The sequence below is a fragment of the Mauremys reevesii genome, linkage group 3, assembly GCF_016161935.1.
Source record: "Mauremys reevesii isolate NIE-2019 linkage group 3, ASM1616193v1, whole genome shotgun sequence".
Lineage (NCBI taxonomy): Eukaryota > Metazoa > Chordata > Testudines > Geoemydidae > Mauremys > Mauremys reevesii.
The window spans coordinates 169,747,260-169,773,207 of NC_052625.1; the positions used below are offsets into that span (position 1 = coordinate 169,747,260).

Here is a 25,948-nt window from a genome sequence, read left to right on the forward strand (position 1 = left end):
ACATTTTGTATTTTAACAGAGTCAACCAAAGGCACACACACAAATGAAGATTCAGTCCTGCCTGTGCTTCTAGCCTTGTGCTTGTCACAGATTCCCATTTTCACCTATAGGCTGAGTAAGTGCAGAATGGTGATTCACTCTACTTTGCTGTAAGCCAACTGCCCTCCCCTCCCCCCTTTGATCTCTGCTTGCAGAGGCAATAAAGTCAGTGTTGTTTCTTATTCATGCATTCTCTATTACTTCACACAAATGGGGGGATAACTGCCACGGTAGCTCAGGAGGGGTGGGGAGGATGGAAGCAATGGGTGGGGTTGTTGCAGGGGCACCCCCTAGATTGTCATGCAGCTCATCATTTCTGCGGGATGTCTGGGGCTCTAACTCGGAGCGGCCGTTTGCCTCTCTGGTTCTTTAGTAGGCTTGCCTGATATTCTAGGCAGGACTGACTCTCCATTAGACAAAACTTAAAGAAGAGAATGACCTGGGGAGTCATTCTCATTTTTGTCCATGCGCACCTGGCCGACCTCACCGAGGCCAGCCAGGAGCACCCATGACAGCAGCAGATGGTACAGTATGACTGGTAACCATCTTTGTCAACTTGCAAAGCAGCAGACGGTACAGTAGAGCTGGTAACCGTCTTTGCTAACTTGCAAAGGCAAGGGGATGCTGCTGTGTAGCACTGCAGTACTGTGTCTGTTAGCAACATCCAGTAGACATACAGTGACAGTGAAAAAAGGCTGAACAGGCTCCATGGTTGCTGTGCTATAGCGTCTGCCCAGGAAATCCAGGGAAAAGGGCGCAAAATGATTATCTGCCCTTGCTTTCACGGAGGGAGGATTGACTGATGACATTTACCCGTAACCACCCGTGACAAATTTTGGCCCCTTCAGGCATTGGGATCTCAACCCAGAATTCCAATGGGAGGGGGAGACTGCGGGAACTATGGGATAGCTACCCACAGTGCAAGGCTCCGTAAGTTGACGCTAGCCTCGGTACATGGACAGACACTGCCGAATTAATGTGCTTAGTGTGGCCGCGTGCCCTCGACTTTAAACAATCTGTTTCCAAAAATCGGTTTCTGTAAAATCGGAATAATTCCGTAATGTAGACATACGCTAAAGCAGTGGCTCTTAACCTTTTCCAGGCTACTGTACCCCTTTCAGGAGTCTGATTTGTCTTGTGTACACCTAAGTTTCCCCTCACTTAAAAAAGTACTTACAAAATGAGACATTAAAACCACAAAATTGTCACAGCACATTATTACTGAAAAATGGCTCACTTTCTCATTTTTACCATATAATTCCAAAATAAATCAATTGGAATACAAATATTTTACTTACATTTCAGTGTATAGTACATAGAGCAGTTGTCAGTGAACTTTTAGTTTTTACTGACTTCGCTAGGGCTTTTTATGCAGACTTTTGTAAAACTAGGCAAATATCTAGATGAGTTGATGTACACCCCACTGCCCCCCAGAAGACCTCTGTGTACCCCTGGTTGATAACCACAGCTCTAAAGTCAGATTATTGGCAACTTCTGGAGGTAGGAGCCTTACAGACAGGTTCATAATGGGAACTAATCAAAAGTTGCTTCTTCACATATGTAATTTAAGCAAGATATGGTCAAATAAATGTGTACATCCCCAGAATGAAGCTTACATTCCTGATTTGATCATAAGAAATGTAGAATTTCTAGCTGTATTAATTTGTACATTTCCTTTCCCCAGCAGCTTTCTCCTTAGCTTCCTTTTCAGCTTCCCCTTTCTGTGTTCCTCTCAGCAGTGCTCACTGAGCAGCCGTGTAAATCATCATTAGTCCCAGTGGCACTACACTGACTTACACCAGCAAGTGGCGTGATCCATCATATCTATCAGTCTAATTGTGTGTATAAATATACTTAAAAATCAGGTTAATCTTTTCTAAGGTGTCAATTTCTTTCTAGTTTAGATGCATTTTTGATCAAATTTATTTGGACATATTCCAATACCAGATAATATTTATGTGCCTTCTTCACTCTTCATTTGGAGTTTGTTTCCTGAACTGTCAAAAGTGAATGTCACATCTCTAATATTATTTCTGATGTCATTTGTAATACTTACGTCCTCGATCTTTACAATATTATTAATATTTATTTATTCATTGTATTACAGCTTAATTTCCTTTTTATAGCCTTTCATTTAAAGGAGTTTATTATATTAAGTTCCCAGGTTCCCTACAGAGCTGTATTGCAATTGGTTGGCCATCATATCACACATCACTGAACTAAATACTGCGAATTCTGATGCATTTCAGTGCCGGGTTCTGCATCAAGTGTGATGGGATTCAGCTGCAGTGGCACTGAGTTCTTGCAGCATTTTAGGGTCTGATTTTCAGAAGTGCTGAGTGTCACAGCTCCAGTTAAAGTTATGGATGCTCAGCACCACTGAAAATCAGGTCCTTGGAAACCCTGAAAAAGACTGTCCTTATGTATTTGTAGCTAATAATAAATAACATTAGCACACAGCAACACTAAGCAACAGTTTGACTACAAATGATTCAGTTTCAAGTATTTTGAATCTGTAAGGGGCCATTGTTCTCTGTTAGTGAAGAATACCGCATCCACTGGAAATTTCAAAGAGACTTTAGAAAGGCACAATATTATTACCCAAACTAGAACTTGGTCAGGACACCAGGCTTACCATCTCTGTTCACATGGGAAAAGCTAAGGGATCTTTAATGATCACCAGTAGTCAGGACCTTTCTTTTATGTCTCTATCTAAAGACTTCACATCTAGAGTCCCATTTCCTGCTAATATTGTGCTGGGACATTAGCTCAGTACTGACTCAGGGGGAAGAACATCACCAAATAAATCACTAGCACTTCCCGTGGCATGTACATTTAGCTTGGAGGCCTTATCCAAGCACTAACCTTGTCTCATGTTGCTTTTCTTTAGATTTGACAGAAACACAGCTCACAGTAATGGCCTGCCCTTGTCTACATTTAAAAGTTTAACTATGTTGGCATAGTTTAAGCAGCAACCCCCTCTCTACCTCCGAGTGTGGACACAATTATAGTAATATAAAAGTGCTTATAGCACTTATAGCAGGATAGCTTTGCTTATTCCAGTTCTGGAACTGACCTAAGCTATACTGAAATAACTTTATACCTGGATAACTGTGGCCACAACTAGGGCTTTTAGCAGCTGACATATTTATGTTGGCAAATAATCACACACATCTCAACCCCATATACTATGTCAGTAAAACTATGTAAGTGAAGGCCAGACCTAAAACTACTGTTCAAGAAACAGTGTACTTTTAAAGAAAAACAACATTAACAATTCTGAGAGCAAATGCATTTCCAGAAAAGATCTTTGATTTTAGAGAACCCCCAAAAGTTGATTAGGGAAATGGGTATTGGAATGGCTGCTGCTTGTGATCAAGGCATATCTTGGTTGCAGAATATCAATGCAGAACTGCTACTAATGCCTCTTTCTGCCAAAACAGAACTTGGACTGGAGACAGAGCTGCAGACAGAAAGAAAAGCTAGGTGGCCTTTGGCCCTCTCCCAGTTCTTATATGAAAATCACAGACTTTTGGCACTGAGAAAAAAATGCTTGGGATTTCCCCCATCCTAATATTAAGAGCAAAAATCCTCTCATCCAAATTGTGGGCAGGCATACTACTGAGTTTCAAACAGATACTTAGCCAGCTAAGTAATCTCCCCTAATACATCTGCCTGCCCCCAATAAATTCATGGTTGTCACAGGGTCTCTTGTACCTCCTTCTTCTATTCTCAGAGATTCCGAACTCATCTTCATGCACTCCTATTGGCATATCAAGAAGTGTGGGCAGTGGAAAGCAATACGGTTTTCTTCTGAGACATGCCATGAGTGCAACTTTGTCTGTTTGCTCTGGAACACTAACATTCTTAATGGCTAATTAGTTGCTAATAGGACAAATACAAACACGGAGAAACACTGGGCTACATCTTGTACAACCAATATGATCTTCCGTTGTTTTTTTACATTCCAATACAAACTAATTGCAAACAATTCAGTTTTAATTATTTTAAATCTGTATGAGGCCATTATTTTCTCTGTTAATTAAGCACAATGAATTGCTTCAAAATGTATGCAGATTAGATTCTATATCTCTTGTATGAATATTAATCAAAGAGTGTAACTGTTGGTATTGCTCAATTGATTCCAAATTGATTTATCACATTCCTTCAGCTATTACGTATGCGTTGCTTTGGCATTCAAACAACTATTTGTTAAAACTATTACATTTAGGTTGCAATTGCAGGTACATGAAACTTTACATCTGCAAAGTCCTTTCACAGTTATCATACGATTTGTTACACAATAATAGTAGGGGGTCTAAGATTTTCCTGATGGAAGAGGATATGCATTTTCCTGTGTATTTTCAACTAATGCAAATTGTTTAATTCAATAAAGAGTAAATGCCACTTTTCTCAAAAAATTTAATTGCAGAATTATGTACAGGAGATGAACATAAACAATACATAAACCAATTGAAAGAGGCAACTTCATAAAAGAGCATGGGGCAAAAGAGTGAAGCACATTTTCTTACAATCAGCTGGAGGTGAGTAGAGAATCATGAAAAGGAATAACTCAAGAATAAAACAATTCTCAAATATGTCTTCAAAGTAACAAGTAACATTCTGGTAAAGAAGATAGTACCTAGAAGCAAGAAATTATTGTAGCAATGAAACAGCATACTGTACATTCAATTTAGGTATCCTGCATGCTACTAAATAGAATTTATCAAAAGAACCATAAAAGCATGAAAAGAGAATTACATAAAATAGTTTAATTCTAGTGAAGTGTAACTTTGTACAGATGGTGAATATTTGGCACTCAGTTCATCCTCATTGTTGATATGATTTCTTATGTATATATATTTATATATATATATTTATATATATTTTAATGTTAACTAAACAGCTAGTTTCCTGGTTCTAACATTCCTTGAAATTTTATAGGAGGCATTTAATTTAGTCCTTAGGCCACACTTGAATATTTTGGCATGTTACATGGTAAATGGATGTATGCGTTTTATCTCTGTACAGAAGAAACTGCACAGTCATAGTGGCTTTTCTTCAAGAAAGAACAGTTCTAGAGCAGTAGAAGTCACACGACTTCAAAGGGAAATTTTGTTAATTCAGAAAAATCGCTATATAAAGTGGAGTAAAGAATACATACATGCTGAGCCCTTTTAAAGTGAGATGGACGCACTGTTTAAACCTCCATGGGGGAAAATCAAAGCATGGATATGAGGCTGTGGATTCCACAGATAACTATAAAGAAAGCTAGTAGTTTTCTATGTAATGACAGTTTTCATAAACTTGAGCCCAGTAACAAGCACTCTGTGGTGACTATGACCTACTTGAAAGGGAAGATCTACTACAAAAAGATTTGCATGCGCTAACTTCCACAGTAAGTGTTTTCCACTTCAATAGGACATGCTGCATCAGATTCTGATCTCGGTTGCACTGGTACAAATCTGGCATAACTCCATGGACTTCAGTGGAATTTCTCAGGGTTTATATTAGTGTAACTGAGATCAGAATCTAGTCCCAAAGCTAAAGAATATTTATCACATAGAGCTGGAGCTTTGATTGCAGTTCAACCCCAAAGATGGAAACAGCTATGTGTAAAATGACAAAATAGAAAGGGAAAATTCTCAAAATGGGCTCTACTGATTTGTGGATTTTAAATATCTCTGTGGCGAAACTAATGAGCATGTCTTCAAATAAACTTCCATTCGTTCCTTATGTAAATACTGTTTTTTTGGTCAACTCCGTGTTAAAGGAGTACAAGACTGTTCTGCAACAAAATACCAATTTAGAAATGTGACTACCAATGATCCTTAACTACACATATAAGGCTAGTTTCTCAGCTGATCTATATCAGCGTAAATGTCAGTGGAGCTACAGGGATTTACACCTGCTGAGAATCTGACCCATAAAGCTCAATTCTGACCTCAGCGAATGGTAATGGGCACTACACCCATATCACCAAGGGCATAATTAGGACCATAATGTCGTTCCCCAGTCATTACTTTTTATGAAAGGTGGCACATGTTTACTAACAGGGATTCTTGGATGTGTCTTTCATATGTAATGAAAAAAATGTACTGGCCACATACAGTCATTAGGCATTACATTTACTTGGTTATTTATTTTGTAAATATGAGGAGGTGTATTAGTCTCAGTATCCCAGCCAAATTCAATTTTGGGCAAGCAGCAAAGAGTCCTGTGGCACCTTATAGACTAACAGACATATTGGAGCATGAGCTTTCGTGGGTGAATACGACGAAGTGGGTATTCACCCATGAAAGCTCGTGCTCCAATACGTCTGTTAGTCTATAAGGTGCCAAAGGACTCTTTGCTGCTTTTACAGATCCAGACTAACACGACTACCCCTTTGATACTTGAATTTTGGGCAAGTTCCCTTTAACTTTCACTTTTACACAGTGTCCTGAACATACTTTTATGTAGTGTTTCCGCTGCTGTATGTCACCTCAGAAATGGGTACATTTCAGTGATGGACTAAGTGATTCCTATGCTTCTAGAGAACTTAATTCTAGCTAGGAATTTGGGTGTGGACATGAGCATGCCACAAAAATACACCTGTCACTTATGATGGATGATGGCTGCCCCTAATCTGCCCGCCCCCAAATATTGCATAGAGGTTGCCTTATCAATCTTTCATAAAATGAACTGTTAGGGTCATAAAAGGTGTAATCAAAGAGCATGGTCCACACCCGGGCAATTGCCTGCTCCCTACGTACAATTTCAGAATATTTTATTCTTTTTTATTTCTACTTGTGGCCTTCCTACAGTCCACAAGCAGGCAGCGAATAGAGCGAATTTCTCCTATAATACAGGCATACATCGTTTGCTTTTTGCAGCAGATAGTCCAGATCATCTTCTCCTTAAAAAACCTACAGGAAGGAATTCTGGTGGGGGAGATATCTGCTTGAAGATCCCTAATGGAGATTCCTCCATATCATCCCATGAGGGAGAGGGATGGGTTGCCTCAGTGGAAAAGACTGAGAGGTGAGATAGAAAAACCTGGCAAACCTGTACTACCTACACACTCTGTGCCTTCAGCACTGGTTGTGGCTCCTTTGTGAATCATTATCCAGTTCCCTGGTAGACTAGCTCCTAATAGACCTTCCCTTGGCCACAGTGGCTCTAAAGACCATCAAGTATGGAGGAGAGGCAAAGGCTATTTCTGAAAAGGTGCCATAACCTGAGGATGCACTCTCTCTTCTGCCTAATTTCTTGAGGGATGACCATGTGCATTGCCCCCCCACCCCTGTTATGGTCATTCCTTTCTCTTGGACCATCCAATTTTTACCTCTTCCTCCACCAGCCCAGACCCTGGACTATGCAAAGTGGCCTCCATAAGGTTCTGAGGGGATTATAAAACTCCCTTTTTGTGTGCAGGGAATGAGGACATGATCTAGCCCTATACCAGTTAAACCATTTCCCCTGCATGAGCCAGAATTTTGCCCACCCTTTGCAAATCAGCTAGTAAAGTGCTTTGAAATCCTTCTGGATGAAAGGCACTATATAAATGTAAGTGTTGACCTCCCGTACACTGGGGAAGCACCACTCTGAATATTAAAGGATTTACTGATATTTGTCACCTGAATTTTAATTTACGTGTGACAGCATTGTCTAGTGAGTTGCTCTGAAAGCAGTGCAGAGGAATAACTGACTACTGCTGAGCATTTTAACTCAACTATCAATCAGCATTTCTAAAGCCCCCTCACAGCAGACTTTATGCTTTTATACAATATTAAAAGAGACAGCTGTACCTAATTTCCTATGGGATAAATTTAGCCTTCAGATTAACATGCACAACACACAATGCAGTCAGACAGGCCAAGTTCTGGCCTCCTCCACTGACATTAATGCTGTAGTCCAGGTGTAAACAGGAACAGAATTTGTCTCAGAATGTGCTGCATCCAAATGACTGAGATGAATCTGGTCCTTAGCTTGCTAATATAGCTACCAAGTAGACTAAACACGTACTGGAATAAAAGAGCACAGGGACCTAACACAAAGTTTACCTTCAGAAGAGTTGGCAATGAGCAGTAGAACTGGATAATGTGTGTTGTGAGAGAGGAATGAACAAAGAAGCCCAGGAAGAAAGAGAGGCTGTTGAGAAGCACAAGTCAAAGAAGGATTCGGAGAGATTCCAGGTACATTTGTGGCCTAAACTACATTTGTGGCCTAGTCTCTTAGTAGTAAATTCTATCCCTTTCAACATCACCAGCTGAGTGGAAGTTTCCCCAATTTGTAGAATCAACAGTGTTAAATTAGCAAAAATTAGGGCACTGATTTACTGATACAGCAGGAGTTATGATTAAAAAAAATAACTTGTTTTATATGAAGTGCATTATATGTATGAAATCCACACACTTTCCTATTTATGCTTCAATTCTTTTCTAATTGACCTCAAATTTAACATACAGTGACAAAGTTTAAGCATGAACTAAAATGTAATTTTTGGTATTAAACTGTACAACATTTTCAGTTTTTACACATTGCCAAGGGCCATTCTGATCGAAGCTGTCGAGAAATAATAAAATGCATTGTAACATATTTCAGCAATTTACAATGAACTTTAAATCTAAAAAAATATACAAAGCAAAAAATAAGTATAATAAGTATTGAACCTTAAACTGGTCAGGTCTTGTTCCTACGTCAAATATAATACTCTTGAGAATTCTATTTATTATACTTGTGTTTTACGGACAATGGAATAACAAATGGTGGCTTTCTGTATCTTTCATCCTTTACAGATAAGATCTAGTATACAAATGGCCTAGCTAATGAAATATTTTATCGTTATGAGAATTTTGACTCCTAAATATGTTCTAAGTATCTGTAGAGCATGAAGTCACTAAAAAAGAGATATTCAGCTATTATCTTAATAGAACATTGTAAGTTACTGAATTTTCTCCTACATTGGTCCTGTAATCCATTCCTATGTATGAAATAAATGCTATTTCCAGATTTAACATGACCTCTCTGTAAGCAATAATTACTGAATACTGTGTATCTTATAGCAATGATTCAAGCAGATTGGGTGTGACTGACTTTCAACACAAGTATTATAAACATAATTTTATTTTTCCAACTAATTAGATGTACAATACATAGGTAAACATGGCTTATGATCTGCCTTTATTGATAGAATGTTACCTGCACAACAAGTTGAATATATTGCACTTAAAAATGTAACACGCACAGATAACATTTTATCAGATTTAGCAGTAGGCATCTATTTTACTTTTAATTCTTCTTCTTTGGAACAGAGGTGGAACAAACAGGGAATCATACATATCCAAAGACTCATATTGAGCATATTCCCATCATTGCATGGACATTGTAAAATTTAGGGTCTGATTTGCTCACACAGGTCTGTTTTAGCCAGACATTTAGAGTCCAATTTAGTGATGACGCACTAACATAAAATACCCCAAAATATCTATCAAAATCTGATGTGTAATTAAAACCATTATGGACTGCTCCAAGTCAACATTATAACATAATCTGGGATCTAAATTTAACAGCTAGTCTAATTTTTACAATTCAACTTTACAAATTCTGTATACTGACAGGTCAAATGCTGTTTGCCTTAATCACGTGATCCCACTGTCTTATGTGGGATTATTCATGTGAATAAAACAAGTGTGATTTAGCCTGGAAGTATCCAAGGAAATTAGATAAAACACATAGGTGCCATAAATATATATATAGGTCTATTTTAAATTTCCTACATCTAGGAAATACACTGGCTTTATTTTCATGTGGATAGTTCTAATTCGCAGCTCCACTTAACATTAAATATCACTTTTAAAGACTAAAGATGCCAATACCTGCAAATACATTTGTATTTCAAATAGTACAACAAATATAGGAAGCAGCATCAATATTGTACACTACCCAGGATTCAGCTCTTTCCGTACACAGAAAACGCTTTGAACACGCTGGGGGGTGAGGGTATAATAAGTTTTCATTGATATAAGAATATTTCAGGGAGGGTTTTTTGTTGTCGTCGTTTTTGGAAGGATATACATTCATCTTGGTTTTTGCTTCCAAATATAGTTTAAGGCTATTTGGTAAAATATATACCAGATATCAGGCTCAATTTACAGAGTTTTCTCCTTACAGAAACTTCTCAACTATTCAACTCTAAAGATTCATATCTTGAAGCTAAACATGCTTATATCAGCTTTGCTCCAAAACCAGAACTCATGCTTAACAAAATGCTCAGAAGGAAAAAAAAAAAAACCCAAGAAACTAAACCCAGATTTGAAGCAATGTCAGATCTGTGTAACCTGTGTTACTTAATGTTCTCAGTCATGTGGCAGGTTGCAGGGTGTGCCAAGTACATATTTAAAGTGCTCATCAAGGTGAACAAACCAAAGTGCTGGAGTATAATTAAGTAGCTCTTCTGCCTATGGCTAAGTACATAGTTAAAGCAGTAAAAAAATAAATAAATGTGTTAGTTGGGACTATCTGTGTCATGGTTGTAATATTCTTTTGACCTAGAGTAGTAATCAGAACCCTGGTATCAGGATCTGTGGGCTGTATCTTTTATTACATCTTTATCTGAAGACTTCTAAGAGTTGGGATGCTCAATTATCTATGGGAAGGTAAATGAAGTGGAATAATACTATCTAAATTTATTTCAAATTAACATTTAAAGCCTCTTGATTGTAGTGATTCCTATTTTTCTCTTGTAATAATCAGAGGCTTGAAAAAATTACTTTCCTTATATTCCATGTCTGGAAGTCACTTTACTCTCAAATCATTTCTTTAAGTCTGACACAAGCAAGAGGATAATCTTGCCTTAACTGATACTGCATAGGAAAAAGATTTCTGGAAAAAAAATGTAAACCACAGTTCACCTTTACCTTAAGATAACCATTTAAACTTAGATATACTTACCACTCACATTCATATTTCTTAAACTGGTTACAACATCACAACTGGCATTTTAAACAAGCAAATATTTTTTTTCAAGGATACCCTGGAAACTCAATTGATATAGCATTTTGAGAGTTTAAAGTATCACATAGCATAGCTTATGAAATTAAAGAGAGAAGGTTGGTCAAATAAAAAGTTAACACATAAAAGAACTGTTAAACGCAATGAGTGTTCCCAAGGAGTAAGTATAACTGTTCTCTTTACACATCTTGCTACAGAAGATCTAACTTTTTAAGGCTTCCACTTTCCTTTCCCCATCACTCAAGTTCTCTTGCATTATAATTTTGCTTTGATTTCTGAATGTTGTTATACTGCTATGACAAACATTTCGCACTGAGCATTCCCAATAGGACCAGGCTTGTATGCTTCTTGGTTCCTGATGAACTTTGGAGTTTTAGTGGCTGGATATTCCTGTTCATCTCCAGAAACTTGACACGAGAGGCCTAATGTTATTTTGCAGTAACAAAGATGAGTAGAATGGCAGAGCACATGGGCAAATATTTTAGCTGGGTTCAAGGAAAAGAAACTGGAGGTCAGAGAGATAAATGGGTTCTTTCTTTCCTGCACTTCACATTTGTAGCACCTTCTACTTGGATAAGCTAATGCCTCTAGAGAATGGTGAGATGCACCCATTTATAGTTTGTTATTCTTATCCCTAATTATCACACAATTTATAAAAATATAAATAACAAAAAGGTAAGCTGGGTTCCATCTCAAGAGGTGTTTCTTGTTGTCCTCTGAGAACATATTGGATAAGTCAGGTCTCAACAAGCCCTATCCATTGTAGCTGATTGTAAGTCAGACAATAAATACAAAAAGAAGTAGTTCTTGCAATGAGCTCAGCAAACTCTGAGGAAATCAAAAGCATTCCACTGTGCTTATGGCACAAAGAACACAACAGCAAGGGCATATTCAGTGGAGAGAATGAGACAAAAATTACCAGGTAAGTGACAAACTGTACAGCATTTGTTTTAAAAAAGGACACTGCAGCATTCTGTCTTTAAAGCCGGGTTTGGGCTTCTGGGATATAGATCTCAATGCTGTCTGCCCGCTCTGTGGCTGAATTCTGCCGAAAGGAGGCTGCTCTCTTAGCAGCCATTAGCCGTCTTCTGGCTTCTTGACGTTGTCTGTCAGGTAGGTCAAGAGACTTTTCTCTCGTTATAGGGAATTTTCCTTTTGGGGGCTTCTTTGGTACTGGAGGAGGAACCTTCCTTTCTTCCTACAATGGTTATTGAAAATTGAAAAGTGAGTTAAATGTGAAAGGCACCATATCAATAAAACACGCACATCAGAGAAATGTCAATTGAAAAAATACTTGTCACACAACTAATAAACATGCTCAGTTTATACTCTGAGATGAGCTAATTAATGTATAACATTAATCACCATCAGTTCTGGGGACACAGGGGGAAAACCAGCTATTGCAGAATCCAGTGCAAATTCCAATGGATTGCACTGCAGTAGCACAGTATAAAGAGTATATCTCCATTTACTCTTATTGCAGGTACTGTACACATACATGCTGCAAACCTCACTTTCATCTTCGTGTTAATTTTATTTTACCTGGCACATCATTAGATCCATTATGTTCAGAAACACAGGCTGGCTCTCAGATAAGAACTCAGTGTGTCTGGGTGTTCTGGTGGAGTGAAAAGCCTGTCTAAGATTAGCAGGACAGGATTTTTAATTAAATTAATCGTACTGAGTTTAGCCTCAGCTGGGTATGAGATAGCAGCTGTGTATACATCTCTATTAGTTTAGTCTCCTCTCTGAATTGCAAAAAAGGTAACATACAAAAACAAACCAAACAAATGGAAATGTAGGGCTAATAGTTCCATACATCAGCCCAGAATACCTTAAGAAAATCATATTGAGAAATTATTAGAATATAAAGTGTTTCTTAATATATGTTTGTATAATGCTTGTTGTAGCTCAGTTCTGTAGCTATTAAGCCTGACATTGTTTTGAAAAATGAAATGCAGATTTTACTTCAAAATTTGGATCTCCCATTTCGACTCATTCGCTGAGTAGGACTGTGAACTGAAAGCTTTGGATGATATGTATCCTCCTGCATCAGTGGCATTGTTACATGATGCAGCTTTCCGCCATTAGTACATGTTACTGCTGCAATAATTATTGATACAGTGGGTAACTATTTACATAGGACACACTGGCAGGTTGCTAATTTAATCCACTGCAAGACCTATATCATAAAGATCTTTTGAGGGTCATGAATTGTGTAGGTCTTCTTACTGCAACTGCTGAGCCCTGAACCTAATAGTCAAATGCACTTGTCATTGGTTAGATTTTACAGTATTTGGCAGTCTTGTTCCAATTTTCCAAATTAAAGGACTTATAGCAGAGTCCTGAGAGGGGGCACAGGCACTGTTCTTCCTGAAAGCATGCTCTGCCAGAATACTTTGTTTTTATTTGCTATTTTCAGTCAGGAGCATTCCATCCCCATGTCCTTCCTCCCATCTTCTCTCTCTTTACTAGGATTTAGTTCCCTCCTTAGACAATCATCAATGCTGCCACTAGAATCATCTTTTACTTTCACCCCCACAATCAGCAAAAGCAAAACTGCCTACCCACCAGCCACCTGGCCAAGCAACCCAAGAGGAGGAGCAAGCAGTTACATTAAATGCCTGAAAAAGTGAAAGAGCACATCAACTTCTGAGAAGATACCTCCTGTCGCATTCTAAAACCAAACAAGTATTCCATTGGGGCCAGCTATACTGTCTCTAAGCTAAAGACATCCTCCCTGTTTGTACAATATTGTAATCAGCAGGGATGGAGCCAGGAGCATAAAGAAGAAAGCAGGTACACAGCAACATTGCCACTGTGGCTCATTTGCAATCTGTGCTGCTACTGCTGTGAGCAAGGGGGGCCGCAGGGATGTGGCGCCTGAGAGCACAAATGCAGACAGCATGAAATTACACAAGGATGCAACCTCTATCCACACAAGGTTCACAGGCCGATCTCCAGTCCTCGAGGTTCTCAGAGGGGATGGTGCACAGCCCCAGAGAGCCAGAGATCTTGGGAGTCAGATCTCTCCCCATTAGGAAGGAAGTAGAGGATGCAATCCCCAGATAGTAACTGCTCACAGTGTGACAGCATGAGGGACTTTATTTCAGTTGCATTTGCAATCTGAATGAATCAGAGCATCTTTCAATTCCAATCTGCTCCTAGTCATTTGTTATCAGAATTCAAGGGGCCAAATGACAGTGGCTAGGCACAGGCTGGTAGGGATAATTATACCTATATTATTTATATCTTACAATTTAAACCAAAAATGTGAGAAGAAAGTAAAAATAAACCTCAAGGCCCTGATTCTGGACAGGGTCATCTGTTAATGAGGCAATGGAAAATAGTCACTTTCTATTTTCAGGTTTGAAAATAATCACTTTCTGGAATTGACTGTAACGCCAGGGGGCCTTATCACTACAATCTGAAACAAAATGTTATTGTCTCTGGTCTGCTTACCTTCCTTTCAGGTGATTCTATTAGTTTCCATTCATTGAGTTTCAGCTGGTGCAGTTCATCAAACTTCATGCTGACGTCTTCAATTGAAAGCTGCAATAAGTCCCAGAATCCTGCTAGGTCCTGGGAAGTTGGCCTTGGCATGGCACTGGGGTCCTGACATATGCACAATAGAGAAAATATAAATAGACCGGAAGCCATTGAACAACATTCTTTAAAGCGCCTTTGTATGCAGTTGAAAATGCATGGTGCCAGTTTTCATTGTTACAGTGGTACACAGTGCTAAGGCAACGTACATTATGAGGCTGGGAACTGTGACTGAAAATATCTGCCTCCCATACAACCCCAAAATCTATGAGTTATACATTATATATTGATTCTTGTAGCTTGTGCAGATTCTTGTGCAAAGCTGACCTGCATTTTTAAAATGTAGTAAGCTGCCATACTGACTATGTTTGCTGATCATTACAGAGGAAGGAGAACATGAGAAACCAACTTTTTTTATTCCACTAGTGATATCTGAGTAGAAGACAAAATTAATCATGTTATGAATTAATTTCCAGCTTATGCTTATTGTTGCTATTACATTTTCTCAGGTCTTAAGGTTTATGTATGGCACAAATATCTTATCTGAGCCATTTTTAAAGTTCTATTGGTTGGTCCCAAAAGGGCTGGGCAAGCTTTTCCCTCAAGATATTTTGATTAGGTAGTTTCTATGCCAAGGGCAGGCAATATGACTTAATGGAGAGCCAATAATAGTGGTAATGAGTTGGTCTGAAGACCCTTCATCTGATTATGAATCCATTTGGGTACTAAAGGGAAATTATATAAGAAAAGCTATTATGGGGACATAACCCTTTGCTGTGTAGGCATTGTCTTGAGAAAAGTCACCAGCTGGATGACTTTAAAGAGAGATGGCCTGAGTGGTGAGGATCTCTGTGAAGACAGCAGTAAGGAATCTTTCCTTCTAGGCCACAGGGCAGCAGTGGAGACAATCTACAACCACCACAGTAGACTTTTGCCTGCAGCAGCCTCCACACACACTGGGGTACAGTGTGTGTAGAGTCAATGGCTGGTGAATCTTCATGGAAGCAGATCTACTGCCTCTACTCCTCCTCCAAAATCCTGCCTAGGGGACAGTACACAAGGAATCTCTACAGAGCTGTACTGTATGCTGCACAGGAATGCTCATTCCATACACAGCCCCTCCCTAAAAAAAACAGGAGTACTTGTGGCACCTTAAAGACTAACAAATTTATTGTAGCATGAGCTTTCGTGAGCTAAAGCTCACTTCTTCGTTACTGTACAGTTACAGGCAGAAGAACCACGGTGGGATTGTGTGTGGAGCTCTCCACACCTGATAAGGAGAGGGAAGGACACCCGCTTAATGAGTAGGTCTCTAATTAGTTCACTTGAAATCACACCTTTTGTTGTAAAGGAAGTATCTTTTTTTATGGGAGCTCAGTGGAAACTTCCTGGGGGGAAAAGATGATGTTTAGATGGACTTAAAACATTTAATTTAAAATTTCTGTCTGTTCCAACATAACTTGCAGCCTGTGCCCAAGTAAGTCTGAACTAGCGTAAACTGGTGCAACTCCACTCATTTTAAGATATTGGTCCCCTATATGCAGTCCACCAGGTGAGTCTTGTGGTAATGTACAACATTTAATATAGCTTGTATTTCAACCTGTTCTTCCTCCACTACAACACAGCCCTCTCACTCCTTCTTGTCATTTTTCCAGTTTACTTTACAGACCCATAAGAAGATGCCTGCTGGAGGCTACTCATTCTGAGTTGTCATCCTCTTCTGAATTGAAGGCAACGGCTCTTCTATAACCCCTGTACACACAGTTCTGCTTATGCCTATTTCAGTACAGTATATTTTCCAATGTAGCTGCTGTTGACTGGAGCTTGTTTTGTATTCTCTGGACCACAAGGGGGCTACCTCCTGCTGCTAATATGTATAAATCAATAATGTACGTTATTTTCAACTGGTAACCCCAGCCAAAAGGACTAATGTTAGAAACATCTAAGCTTGGAAAAGCCTTGTTCAAGTGCGAATTTATTCAGTAACTTTTAATTTGTTTGTATCTAATTTTGAATTCAGGCTTTGCTTCTAAAACTAGATTATTTATGACTGCAGCCTTTATCCTGCAGAGAGCAAAGAACTAACAAAAAGGGCCTTGACAATGCTTATGTGTTGGTCTGCTGCAACCATGACACCCTTGAGTGTGATCTCATTAGATCTCATATGCTGAACAGGATCAGTGCTGAACAGAACATTGGTGAGGAATCAAAGAAAACTCAGCAGTTACAAACAGTGGAGTGGGTGATTCAGTAGGGAGCAGTAATGAACCAACAATGCTCTTTCTAGTTGTTAGTGTGGGCCAGATTCTCAGCTGCACTGCCGTAACAAGGGCGAGGCGAGTGAGGCACTTGCCTCGGGCGCCCAAAGCTGAGGGGCGTGGAAAAGCCCCGGAGTGTCGCTGCCGGAACGAAAGCTGCTGCACGTCAGGAGGGGGAGGGAAAGGGGGCACACACATGCTTTGCAGCCCTCTCCTCCCCTGGCACCCACTTGGAGGAGACGTCGTGGGGGCTTCTGGTGGGAGACAGGATCATTTGCAGCTAGTGGATCTCATTCACCTGAGCAGCTGCTGGGGCTTCGGTGAGTGTACTGTTTGACCCTGTGATCCACCCCGCCCCCCACAGCCACCACTCTTGCAAACTGGGCAAGGGGCAGCCCCATCCCCCACCTCCAGTGAGGCTATGGCGAGAGGCAGCAGGGGAGGAAGGAAGCCATATGTAATGGCAGTCCCCACCCCCACCCCCAGCACCCACCACACCATCCCAGAGCCCACACCCCATCTCCAGCCCCCAAAGTCTGTTCCAGAGCCTGCACCCAGCCCTCCGCACTCCCTCCCAGAGCCTGCACCCCTCCACCCATCCTGCACCCCACCCCGTGCCCCAGCCCGGAGCCTGCACCCAGCACCCAAACTCCGTCCCAGAGCCTGCACCCCAGAATCCCTTCCAGAGCCTGCACCCAGCCCTCCGCACTCCCTCCCAGAGCCTGCACCCCTCCACCCATCCTGCACCCCATCCTGTGCCCCAGCCCAGAGTCTGCACTCAGCATCCAAACTCCATCCCAGAGCCTGCAACCCAGACTCCATCCCAGAGCCCAACCTCTCAACCATCCTACACCCCAATCTCCTGTCCCAACCCAGGGCCTGCACCCCAGACCTCCTCCCCCAACCCAAACTCCCTTGCAGAGCCTTAGGCAGGTGGGGGGCAGAGTTTGGGTGTGGGGGGGGCTCTGAGCATTCTGGGCACCGGCACCACTAACATTTCTACAAACCTGCCACCCCTGATACTCGGGGGGGGGGGGGGGTGACGAGGTGAGCGGTGAGTCAGTGGATGGAGGGGGGCATCCATTTTCAGTATTTTAATTTTTGGTACTGCATTGATTGACTGCTGTGTGCATTAATATAGCGACCCCCTGGGTCTTTGAATGAGGCTTTTCACTTATGGGCAGGGGGTGAGGAGGCGACCGGTGAGTTGATGGCTGGAGGGGGGCAAATCTCCCAGATTCAAAATCTGGGACTGTGTCTGTTGGTCCTTTTTGCTGCTTTTCTCTGGGTTGGGGGTTGTCCCAATGCTGCAAAGAGGGTGTTCCCAAAGGAAGGTGTTTGCTTCTAACCCCCTAAGCCGTCAGTATGTCTGCTCTTCTCTAGTCAGCCCACTTGACAAGCTTGATTGTCCTCGGTCTGGCTCCCAGCCCCTCTCCAAGGGTTGCAGCTGTCTGGAGGTGCTGCCTTCCACGCCTTCCTCAGTCACACCTCATTCATTCAACAGGGCCATTGATTACAAAATGGGGGGAAGATCTTATTCTACTTCTAGCAAAAAGACATTTTTCTTTTATCTTCATTATACTACCTTAGGGGCCCGCTATAACATATTACCAACATTCAATACAAAGTCATATAAAAGTTATACAAAAATGCATAATGCAGAGATTTATCTACAACTGCCTTGATTGACTGCTGTGTGCAGTAATACAGTGACCCCTGGGTCTTTGAATGAGGCTTTATACTTGTGGGGGGAGAGGGGGCGAGCAGCGAGTTGGGGGCGAGCAGGTGGGCAAGTGGCGGGTGGACAAAGAGGCGAGCAGTGAGCCAGCAGGGGTTCTCGGGGCGGGCATGGGGGTTTCTGGCAGGGCAGGGAGAAAGTGAAAGGAGGCGAGTAGTAGGTGGGGGACTGACTAGGAGGGATGCAGCAAACCAGGGGGGGGCTAGGGGGTGTAGAGCAGTGTGAGAGTGGGGCCGAGCAGGGAGGGGACGGGTCCTATTTTACTGCTGTGATCTGGTCACCCTTTCTCCTCCCTTGCCCCCCAATCTTCCTTTTTGGCCCAAAGCTTTTTCGGCGGGGCGGCGCTGGGGAAGGAGTGTTTGTTTCTGCCGGGCAGGTGGCACTGGGGAGGGGTTGTTTCCGCGGGCTGGGCGGCGCTGGGGGTGGTGGTGTTTTAGGGGGGCACAGCGCCGCTGGGGGGGGGGCTGCAATTTTATATTCTTGCTCGGGCGCAAAAATAGCTAGTTACGGCTCTGCTCAGCTGATGCAAGTCGGCATAGCTCCTTTGAAGTTGAAAGAGCTATGTGGATTTACAGCAGTTGAGAGTCTTTGTTAAGAGACTTATAACCAAGAGCTTGACCAATTGTGCTGCTCAAAGATCTCAGAGCACTTCTCGCAAGTCTAAGGATGAGGGTTCATTGTCTTGGATAAATTCTTTTTTGGGTAATTACATTCTGTCTTCCTAAATCCTTGCTGTAGTTTCAATTGGTAGTTCCACTTCCTGTCCTAAATATTTATTTAGCTTACTGCGTGCTGTTGGAAAGCTGCTGTTTTCTACCCCAAAGAGAGTGATTGCATTTAAGTGGTGGATTTAATGCAAAATGATCTGTATCTGGCTCAATTCCCATTGACGTCAGTGGGGTGGGATCAGGACCATACACAATATCTACTGTAGAAACACTTCTAGTGAATACTTTACAAAATACAAACAAATGAAAAAAAAAAAAACCAAACATCAAATATAAACAGGAAGGGTATAAAAAACCCAATCATATTAAGGGTTCAGTCCTGCAATACTTATTTCCCATTGACTCCAATGATAGTTTTACCTTAGCGTGTCCTGCAGAATGAACATTAGAGCTTGTCTACACATTAGACCAGGGCAAGCTGGGGTCTACGCTACTGGGGTCTACGCTACTGAATCTACGCTATTCTAGCCTGCTGAGGTCTAACTGTCCACAGTGCACCCTCCAGAGGTGCGCTGACAGTTCATTAATGAGCTTTGAGCTAGTCCACTCCTGTTTCAAAGACTACTAGATCAAAGCACTTAAATGAACTGTTGGTGCGCATCAGCAGGGTGCACATGGACCATTAAGCTATGGCAGGCTAGTTCACACCCCAGCTTGCCGTAGTTTAATTGTTTGCTAGAGTTAGTTTATCAATGTACCAGACAGCCATGCTGTGTTGGAGGTTTATCAATCAAAAGGGGAAGAGAAAAAAAATCACACCATTCCTTCAATCATCATGTCATAAAAGTCCTAGATTTTATCATATATTTTCCTATTGTTTTTTCAGTAAGAAATTGCTAACTGTTCCAGACAGCCAATGTATATGCTGGACAGGCAGTGTCTTTTCATCTTATTAAAATAATGCTCTTGGCTACAGGAGCAAGAGAGACCCACTTCACTTAGAGATAAATAAAGGGGGATGGAGGCTACGATTTCTTAATCCAAGTATGGATAGTTTAGCCAATCAGATAATGGGAGGATACGTTAGATATGCAGCAAGACTTTTGTAGACATCAGTCAAGATTTCCTTCACCAGCAGACAAAAAGAAAGCATGCGACATATCTTAATATCTCGAATATGGTTCCTAGCAATAGCCTGACTCAGTTGTCTGTTAATATCTATTAAAATCATATTTTTGAAGCAGATAATTGGATGCTTTCCAAATTGGACCACATAGAGTCATAGAAGTGTAGGGCTGGAAGGGACCTCAGTAAGTCATAAAGTTCAGTCCCCTGCACTTAAGGCAAGACTAAGTAATAACTAGACCATTCCTGACAGGTATTTGTCGAATATGTTCTTACCATTCTTTATCAGATATCACTAAGTGAAAGTAAGACATTTTTTAAATGACTTTCTCAGTAACATTTTGGATACAATTTTCAAACCCTGGATGTTTAACTTTGTAGATGACAAGCAACAAAATGTGCATCTGCAGTGTACGTATGTTGTCATGACTTTAAAAGGTTATTCAGTAAATATTAATGAATGATGGATTTTGTATAGCTAGTCACCTAGGTCATGGCTTCTGTTACACATGCTACAGAATTTAGCACTTTTTAAAGAGAAGCAGAGAGGGAAACAAAAGGTAAAGATTATATTCTGCGTTGAAAGTGAACCTGAGGAAGTAGGAAAGGGTTTATCACAAACTGTACTTAACGAGAAGAATTATCTTCTTGTACAGATAAGTATCTTATACCAACAGTTTCCATACAACTGATAGCAGCTGTCATAGCATATTCATGAAAATAACATTTAGAACTGAATTAGACTCTTGTGGACTTCCAAAACAATCGTTTTACCAGATAATGCACTGTAGCTCCTCTAGCTCTAGGACTTCTTATATATAATTGGCTGGGCAAAATATGGGGCCCAATGCTGCAAGCACTCCGTGCATTGATTCCCATTGACTTTACAGGATCAGACTTGTATATATGTAGTTATATAACTGAAACACATGCCATTCTGTTCTCGTTGTACTGCAACTTTAAATCAAGGGAAGTCTTCTCTTCCCTATTACTAAGGCCACTGCCATTCTCAGTTTAGATACAGAATGTTACAAAATGAAGTCACTGTGTTTTCTGTCTCACAGAGAGTTTATATTTGTTTATTTTCTTTAATCTGAAATAAAAGTTGCCAAGCCTGAAATTTCATGTTTACTCTGTGGGAAACATAAGAGGCTCGATGGTATATTTTTATGGCCAGACTCAGTTTAAGAATTAAAAAAGAGTTCTAGGACAAATAGGGGCCATGGAAACCGTCCAAAATGAAACTTCAGGACTTGTACAACTTTATGCAGTTGCAGTAACTAGATAGTTAAATTTGGCTCTGAACTGGGATGTTAAAACCAAGTTTTTGTGGATCACAGTAGGTATCAACTTGCTTAAACTATCCAATAATATGTATGCAATGTAGTTGTAGCTGCCAGTCCCAGGATATTAGAGGGATTAGAGGGAGGTGGGTAGGAATATTGACTTACCAGGTTCTGTTGACAAAGCCAATAAAACTGCTGGAACTTCTGAGACATAAGGAGCTGAGCACTTCCAACAGCACTTCGGATCTTACCTAGAACTGAACAAACAGAAAGGTTTTTTCCAACCGGTGTCTTTGAAGCACTATTCATGCAAAACTGTAATTAGATACAAGAAGTGTTGAGCTGAACTCCTATTATTTCAGAATATTAGTAACTACACCGCTACCTCGATATAACGCCACCCGATATAACACAAATTTGGATATAACGCGGTACAGCAGTGCTTCGGGGGGGTGGGGCTGCACACTCCGGTGGATCAAAGCAAGTTCAATATAACGTGGTTTCACCTATAACGCGGTAATATTTTTTGGCTCCCAAGGACAGCGTTATATCAAGGTAGAGGTGTATTTTGTTATGTTTTAGAGACTATGTAGACAAACTTCTTCTGAGGAAGATGCAGTTATCTGGAGACTCTGATGCTGTGTATAGCATTATACCCAACCTTCCTAGACCCATGGCAATAATAAACAATACGTTAATAATTGGAAAGAATGCAGGGAAGGTTGACTTAGGAAAAGACGGAAAGCCTAACACTGTCTCCACTTCCTAGGAAATCAAAGATTTGAGAAAATACTAAATAACTTGCTGAGACTGGCACTCAGATTTTATTTTTAAGGCAAACCTTGATTTATACAGTAAATGACAAAAACAAAGCTCAGTCACAAGTGTCATCATCCTGAAGTTATTTTAGCAAATGCTTTAGTCTCTGTCCAGCAAAGCACTTAAGTATGCACTTAACTTTAAGTACTTCAGCAGCCCATGAAAGTCAATGAGACCAGTGGATTATCACAAGCACTGTTCTAAATTGTTATTCAGCTCCACAGTCCATCAGTTTTTCTAACCTTACCTCACAAGCATCATCAGGCACAACTAACAATCTGGAGCTCAACCCAATAATATCTTTATTCCATAGTCTCCACAGTGGAACATGATTTATTGTTGACGCCAACAGGCTTGGGATCAGGGCCTAAGAGCGTATTGTAGGCAGCAGGCTCTGTTAACTAGGCCGGGCTTATTCCATGCATTAACATTCTAGTAACTAATTAAAGTACTACATCTTTCTAAAGCATAGTCTCTATAAAATATTAAGTGCATAGCTCATGTGTTAATATCTTAATATAAAATAATTATGAATCAAAACAATATTGTATTAGTTTTCCTTAAAACATTGTTTTATACTGAAAACAGAGTTTGTAAAATTGCATTGTGGACTTCTCTGTTAATTGTTTTTGAATGATGTTAAGACCAAATTTGCCCAGTTTATGGGTAAAAAGATGATGCCTGCCTTGTAAACCTAGTCTGGGAATCTCATCAAAATGTGTTCTCTCCTGGTGAAATCCAACCCCCATTGGAGTTTTGCCATTGATTTCAATCGAGCCAGGATTTCACCCTCTAGCTCTGAAAGCACAAATGATAAATATCCTTCACTCGGAACTCCACTAACAATTCTGTGGATGCTGTCCTGACCCTGAACAAAACCCAGCTCACATTATCAGAGCTGTATTGGCTGTGCAGTGCTAATAAAGGTAAAATATATGTGAAGTACCCTACCACAAGAACCTCAGAGGAACCTGGGCCTCAATGACTCCCAGGGATCTTTCTGGAATGGTGCAGGAATGGTCATACATGTTGACCCATACTTAGGACTATCGATAAAGGCCCCAATTCAACAGATCACCAAAGCATATGTGCTTAACTTTAAGCATACACATTTAAATCCTGTTGATTTCAATGGGACTATCACGGGGTTGCTGATCCCTTTAATGGATTAAGGTATCTCTATGTGGCAAAAGAAACACTTTGCACTCGCCGACGGAAATTACAGAACCACAAGTCAGCTTGAAAAGCTGCTCAGGACAGTCAAACCCATTGGACAGCGAGTCATTTAAGCCAGTCAATAAATTGGCAGGCCCAGGAGTCTAACTGCAGATGACTCAGGGGTTAGTGCAGGAAGAGATGTGCCAGACACTGAGGCTATGTCTACACTACAGCTTATGATGGCATAATTTATATCACTCAGGGGTGTGAATAAACTGCCCCCATCCCCGAGCAACATAAATTATGCCAGCATAAATGCTATGTGCACGGGCCTATGTAAACAGGAAAGCTTCTCCTGCCGACATCGATTTTGCTGCTCAAGGGGGTGGGTTTTTTATGCCAATAGCTCTCCCGTTGGCATAGAGCATCTTCACCATAGGCGCTGCAGTGGCACAGCTGTATCGATACAGCTGCGCTGCTTCCACGCTGTACGTGTAGACATGGCCTGAGTCTCAGTACCTGGGTGGAACAGATGGAGGATGAGAAGAAGCAATTAAAGGAGCAGATGTGTGAAGGACCCAAGCTAAGCCAAAATCTTGGGAAAGAGGTCTTCACCTAAAAAACAGACAGAAGGAATTGGAATATCTGCTTGCTTTGGAGAGGCAAACTACTAGAGAGACAAGTGGACACATATTGAAATAGAAGTATGGGAATGAGAGAGAGACTCTCTGCTTATTGAGGAGGGGAGGAACATTGCCAAAGATTGAATAGTCTTATGGGGTGCTGCTGAACAGAAAGTTCCCCATGGCTTTAGAATATGACCGAGTGTTAGATAGTGTCAACCCTACATTTGTGTATAGGTCAGTTCTGTAGGGGAGGAAGAAATGTCATAGGGTTGCTTTAAGAGGAGCGTAGGCCCAGCCTACACTTGATGAGCTAATGTACGGAACACATCTAGGCAGCTGATTGGATAATGAACACCTATGCCTGTTAAAAGGCTATCAGGGCTCAGTAACAGGGAGAGGCTCACAGAGAGAGATAAGCTCTCCTAAAGGAGAGGAACTCCAAGAATTAAAAACCACAGGCCCCAAGGAGGAGAGCTGTACAAGCCCTGGGGCAAGGAGAGCGACCACAGGCCAGAGAGGCCAGAATTGAGAACCATAGGCTCCAAAGAAGAAGGCCGTGCAACTCCCTGAATCCAAGGGGAGAGACTTTCATTCCAGTTTATTTTAGGTTTAGTAAAGGAGAACCCCAGCAGGAGAACTTTGTCTTACATCTGTTTGGACTCTGTGGAATTCTTAAAGGGCCCTGAGAGAAGGGAAACTAGGGCAGGAAATGCCTGCAGTCCCACTAGCTCAGCAGGGACTCAAGCACATGTGTAAGTGCTTGGCTAAATCAGGGCCAACAAGCACAGTCCATAGTAACTTTTCTGACCATAACTGTACTTTACATTTACAGCCTGTATTCACATTTTCTTAGCTAACACTATATTCCATTACAAGTTTCCCAATTCTTACTGAAGTTCTTGAAAAATCCAAACTTCCTGTAGCTTCACATGAAACATCCAGACTTTTCCTGGAACAAATAACATTTCCTTCTATGTGTAAGAAAATCTAATTTTTTTTTTTAAAGATTTGTAAGCTGAGATGGAAATCGAATACACTAGGATTTCCTTATGTGGTGGTGGCGGGGGTTTTTGGGATGAGGATTTTTCTGGTATCTACCAAATTCAGTAAACCCTACTATACTGATTTATACCTATCTCGTAGAGGTCTAGAAAGATATTTCAGCAGTGCTAGAAACAAAGGACTGTAGCAGATACTATATCAGAAGTACACTGCAACACATTTCAAAAGTTAGCTCTTAGCTGGAGGTAACATGCCAGCTACATTTGTGAGAGAGATGTCTGACTGGACCATGGGAGACTGCTTATGGTATTAGGTACTAAATTTTAATTCAACTTTGTCTACACTAGTTATACATGTGCTTAGTTACAAGCAGTGGTGAGAGAAAATTCCAATATTTTAGACCCCAATCCTGTAAAAACGTATACATGTGCATAACTTTAGGCACATAAGGAGTTCCATAGAGTCAACCGGACTACTCAAAACCCTGACTCAGCAAGATACTTAAGAACATGTGTGACTTTAGGCATAAAAATAGTCTCATTGCCTTCAGGGGGACCACTCATATATATAAAGTTACACGTGCTTAAATAATTTGCTGAATGAGTGCCTATGCGCTGCAGATACGGTTAGGTACAATGAAACTTATTATAGCCCTGGGATTGGAGAACCAATATATATTATTAAGAGC

At 40.8% G+C, this 25,948-nt stretch overlaps 1 protein-coding gene across 1 annotated transcript in view; it reads right to left on the minus strand.

The window, feature by feature from the left end:
- Positions 1-12,013: 12,013 nt before the first annotated feature.
- DLGAP2 (DLG associated protein 2) overlaps positions 12,014-25,948 on the minus strand; it is a 405,020-nt gene continuing 391,085 nt past the window's right edge. Inside the window, exons 12-14 of the mRNA XM_039528234.1 lie at positions 21,821-21,912; positions 14,497-14,649; positions 12,014-12,232 (exon numbers count right to left, since the gene is read on the minus strand). Of these exons, the coding sequence (XP_039384168.1) occupies positions 12,014-12,232; positions 14,497-14,649; positions 21,821-21,912 (464 nt within the window). The remainder of the gene's footprint in view (positions 12,233-14,496; positions 14,650-21,820; positions 21,913-25,948) is intronic.